Here is a 4977-nt window from a genome sequence, read left to right as displayed (position 1 = left end):
AGTCCATGGCCCCAGAGGGTCAGCTCTTCTTAGGTGGGCTGAGGGTGACCCCAGAGTCCTGGCGGGTCAGCGGGAAGACGGAGAGTCCAGGGTCCTGGAGAGTCACTGGGAGGATGGGGACCCCGGGGTTCCGGCGGGTCAGCAGGAGGATGGGGAGTCGGTGGCCCCAATGGGTCAGCTCTTCTTAGATGGGCAGAGGGGGACTCCAGGGTCTCGGCGGGTCAGCGGGAGGATGAGGATTCCAGGGTCCCTGCGGATCAGCTCTTCTTAGGTGGGCAGAGGGGAACACCCAGGGTCCCGGCGGGTCAGCGGGAGGATGGGGATTCCAGGGTCCCTGCGATCAGCTCTTCTTAGGTGGGCAGAGGGGGACCCCCAGGGTCCCGGCGGGTCAGCAGGAGGATGGGGACTCCAGGGTCCCTGCGGATCAGCTCTTCTTAGGTGGGCAGAGGGGGACCCCCAGGGTCCCGGCGGGTCAGCAGGAGGATGGGAATTCCAGGGTCTCGGAGGGTCAGCTCTTCTTAGATGGGCAGGGGGGACCCCAGGGTCCCGGCGGGAGGACGGGGATTCCAGGGTCCCTGCGGATCAGCTCTTCTTAGGTGGGCAGAGGAGGATCCCAAGGGTCCCGGTGGGCCAGCGGGAGGATAGGGATTCCAGGGTCCCTGCGGATCAGCTCTTCTTCGGTGGGCAGAGGGGGACCCCAGGGTCCCAGCGAGTCAGCGGTCGGACGGAGATTCCAGGCTCCCTGTGGATCAGCTTGTCTTAGGTGGGCAGAGGGGGACCCCAGGATCCCGGCGGGTCAGTGGGAGGATGAGGATTCCAGGGCCCCGGCGGATCAGCTCTTCTTAGGTGGGCAGAGGGGGACCCCCAGGGTCCCCGCGGGTCAGCGGGAGGATGAGAATTCCAGGATATCAGAGGGTCAGCTCTCCTTAGGTGGGCAGAGAGAGACCCCCAGGGTCCCGGCGGGTCAGCGGCTGGATGGGAATTCCAGGGTCTCGGAGGGTCAGCTCTTCTTGGGTGGGCAGAGGGGGACTCCCAGGGTCCCGGCGGGTCAGCGGGAGGATGGGGATTCCGGGGTCTCGGAGGGTCAGCTCTTCTTAGGTGGGCAGAGGGGGACCCCAGGGTCCCGGCGGGTCAGCGGCTGGATGGGAATTCCAGGGTCTCGGAGGGTCAGCTCTTCTTGGGTGGGCTGAGAGAGACCCCCAGGGTCCCAGAGGGTCAGCAGGAGGATGGGGATTCCAGGGTCCCTGCGGATCAGCTCGTCTTAGGTGGGCAGAGGGGGACTCCAGGGTCTCGGCGGGTCAGCGGGAGGATGGGGATTCCAGGGTCCCTGCGGATCAGCTCGTCTTAGGTGGGCAGAGGGGAACCCCCAGGGTCCCGGCGGGTCAGCGGGAGGATGGGAATTCCAGGGTCTCGGAGGGTCAGCTCTTCTTAGATGGGCAGAGGGGGACCCCAGGGTCCCGGCAAGTCAGCGGTTGGACGGAGATTCCAGGCTCCCTGCGGATCAGCTCGTCTTAGGTGGGCAGAGGGGGACCCCCAGGGTCCCGGCGGGTCAGCGGGAGGATGAGAATTCCAGGATATCAGAGGGTCAGCTCTTCTTAGGTGGGCAGAGGAGGACCCCAGGGTCCCAGCGAGTCAGCGGTCGGACGGAGATTCCAGGCTCCCTGCGGATCAGCTTGTCTTAGGTAGGCAGAGGGGGACCCCAGGATCCCGGCGGGTCAGTGGGAGGATGAGGATTCCAGGGTCCCGGCGGATCAGCTCTTCTTAGGTGGGCAGAGGGGGACCCCCAGGGTCCCGGCGAGTCAGCGGGAGGATGGGAATTCCAGCGTCTCGGAGGGTCAGCTCTTCTTAGGTGGGCAGAGGGGAACCCCCAGGGTCCCGGCGGGTCAGCGGGAGGATGGGAATTCCAGGGTCTCGGAGGGTCAGCTCTTCTTGGGTGGGCAGAGGGGGACTCCCAGGGTCCCGGCGGGTCAGCGGGAGGACGGGGATTCCAAGGTCCCTGCGGATCAGCTCGTCTTAGGTGGGCAGAGGGGGACCCCCAGGGTCCCGGCGGGTCAAAAGGAGGATGGGCATTCTAGGGTCTCGGAGGGTCAGCTCTTCTTCGGTGGGCAGAGGAAGGCCCGGGGGGTCACTGGGAGGCCGGGGTCCCCGGGGTCCCGGGGGGTGACTGGGAGTCCGGGTCGTCCGGGGTCCCGGGGCGTCGCGTCAGTTCTCCTCGGGCTTGTCGGCGGGCGGCCCGCAGGGCTGCAGCATCTTCTCCATGAGGTTGAAGCGGACGCGGGCCTTGCTCTCGTTCTCGGCGATGGCGAAGTAGTTGAGGAGGTCGAAGTGTCCCATGTAGGAGCAGTAGGAGTCCCGGTGCTGGTTCACCAGCCACTCCCACTTGGTGGTGTCGGCGTGGCCCGTCCCGATGTACTTGGACTGCAGGTGCTCCAGCTGGCTGTGGATGGTGTAGCGGTCCGTCATGATGGCGGCGGCGGCGGCTCGCCGACGACGACGACGACGAGGACGAGGCCTCGGGGCGGCCGGATCGGCGGCGAAGTGAAGGGGCGCCCGACAACACCGCTAAGGGCGGGAGGGGGGAACGCGGCGCTGGCCGATGACGCCATCACCGGGCGACGGCCCTGGTCAAAGACTACATATCCCAGCAGGCCTTGCTGGGAACGCCTCCCCCGCCGGATTCCGTCAGAACCTCCCTCAACGGGAAGGCACTCCGTTTAGGGGAAGTGTGGCATCCTGGGATATGTAGTCTCTTACTGGCCTCTTGGAATTCGTTCATGCGTTCTTATTGGCCTCTTGGGATTCCCTTCCTTCCTCCCCTCCCCTTCCCTTCCCAACCTTCTGCTCTAAAAGTACTTCCTTCCTCCTTTCGTTTCGTCTCTTTCCTTTCCTTTCCTTTCCTTACAAAGCTTCTGCTCAAAAAGGACTTCCTTCCTTCCTTCCTTCCTTCCTTCCTTCCTTCCTTCCTTCCTTCCTTCCCTCCTTCCTTCCCTCCCCTCCCCTCCCCTTCCCAAGCTTCTGCTCAAAAAGGACTTCCTTCATCCTTTCCTTTCCTTTCCTTCCCTTCCAAAGCTTCTGCTCAATGAGGACTTCCTTCCTTCCCTCCTTCCCTCCTTCCTTCCCTCCTTCCCTCCTTCCTTCCCTCCCCTTCCCAAGCTTCTGCTCAAAAACTACTTCCTTCCTCCTTTCCTTTCCTTTCCTTCCAAAGCTTCTGCTCAATGAGGACTTCGTTCGTTCCTCCCTTCCTTCCTTCCTTCCTTCCCTCCTTCCTTCCTTCCTTCCTTCCTTCCTTCCTTCCTTCCTTCCTTCCTTCCTTCCTTCCCTCCTTCCCTCCTTCCCTCCTTCCCTCCTTCCTTCCCTCCTTCCCTCCTTCCCTCCCTCCTTCCTTCCTTCCTTCCTCCCTTCCTTCCTTCCTTCCCTCCCCTCCTGCTTTCCCTCCCCTTCCCAAGCTTCTGCTCAAAAAGTACTTCCTTCTTTCCTTTCCTTTCCTTTCCTTTCCTTTCCTTTCCTTTCCTTTCCTTTCCTTCCAAAGCTTCTGCTCAAAGAGGACTTCCTTCCTTCCTTCCGAGTACTTACTGTGTGCAGAGCACTGTACTAAGTGTTTGGGAAGTACAAATCAGCAACACATAGAGCAGTCCCTACCCAACAATGGGTTCACATTCAATCGTATTTATTGAGCGCTTACCGTGCGATGATGATGATGGTATTTGTTAAGCATTTACTATGTGCCAAGCACTGTTCTAAGCACTGGGGTAGATGCAAGGTAATCCCAGGTTGTCCCACGTGGGGCTCACAGTCTTAACCCCCATCACAGATGAGGTAACTGAGATGCCGTGAAGTTAAGTGACTTGCCCAAGGTCACACAGCTGACAAGCGGTGGAGCCAGGATTAGAACACATGATCTCTGACTCCCAAGCCCGGGTTCTTTTCACCGAGCCATACTGCTTCTCCAACTATATATAAACTATATAAACAATAAATTATATACTATAAACTATACAGTTTATAGTAAACTATATAAACTATAGTGATATAAACTATATCACTGATGATGATGATGAGTATGATGATTGATTAATGTGTCCTACCCAGCACAGCTGTTTGATGTGAATATAGCTTCAGTGCTAAGACACTGTGACTTCATTTTAGGACTTGGTTGTTTGTGATTATCTTTCCCATTTGATCCGGAGTAGAGCCTGTCCATTACTTGTTTTGATGTCTGTCTTCTCCCTTCTAGACTGTAAGCCCGGTGTGGGCAGGGATTATTGCTGAATTGTACTTTCCAACCCCTTTCAGTAGGACTTGCTGAAAAGCATGGGGAATTGACCCAGTGCCCACTCTTGGTCCTGGAACTGTTGCGGGAGATTCCAGGGCAGCAACCAATGAGATTTTTCCATCAGTGATAGCTATTGAGTGCTTTCTATGTGCAGAGCACTGTACTAAGCACTTGGGTGAGTCCAATAGAACAGAGTTAACAGATACATTCCCTGCCTACAACGAGCTTACAGTCTAGAGTGGTGGTACTGTTTCTCATGCTCTTCTTCCTGCCCCCAATCATGAACAAAGAAGATGCCTCTGATGGTGGTATTAAATTATCCTGCGAGTGCCTGTGTTATTGGAAAGGTCTATGCTGGCCCCACAATCCTGGCCGCAGCATGGATACATAGCGACTGTCCTTTTTGGTGCCGTCGCATTTGCTGTTTGCAGGGCCTGGCACTGTCCCACAATCCTTACAAAGCTTCCGTTCAAAAAGTACTGCTCCTGTCTTGACTGCAATGCCTGACACAGGTCTGTCTGCGGCAGTCGACACCTTGTTTTCCGATGAGATGTAGCATTGTCCAAGGCTTTGTTTTACTTTGTCCTTAAAGCACTTCCTCTGTCTTTCTTCCTTTCAATTTCCCAGTTTCAACACACCAAACAGCAATCATTTGTCCATTCTCCTCAAGTGTCCCAATAAATACTATTGTTTGATCATTCATT

At 57.6% G+C, this 4977-nt stretch overlaps 1 protein-coding gene across 1 annotated transcript; it reads right to left on the bottom strand.

Moving 5' to 3' along the window:
- Positions 1 to 2063: 2063 nt before the first annotated feature.
- SF3B5 (splicing factor 3b subunit 5) lies at positions 2064 to 2528 on the bottom strand. The gene has a single exon (XM_038772893.1). It carries the CDS (start codon positions 2461 to 2463, stop codon positions 2203 to 2205), a length of 261 nt encoding a protein of 86 aa, XP_038628821.1. The 5' UTR covers positions 2464 to 2528; the 3' UTR covers positions 2064 to 2202.
- Positions 2529 to 4977: the final 2449 nt, after the last annotated feature.

Source organism: Tachyglossus aculeatus, chromosome 2 (assembly GCF_015852505.1).
Source record: "Tachyglossus aculeatus isolate mTacAcu1 chromosome 2, mTacAcu1.pri, whole genome shotgun sequence".
Classification (NCBI taxonomy): Eukaryota; Metazoa; Chordata; class Mammalia; order Monotremata; family Tachyglossidae; genus Tachyglossus; species Tachyglossus aculeatus.
The sequence above is the reverse complement of the archived record's forward strand: the minus strand, read 5'-3'. Positions and strand labels throughout refer to the sequence as shown.

What these genes read in the sequence shown, in the direction of transcription:
- SF3B5 (XM_038772893.1), bottom strand. Translation starts at nt 2,463, where the DNA reads ATGACGGACCGCTACACCATCCACAGCCAGCTGGAGCACCTGCAGTCC.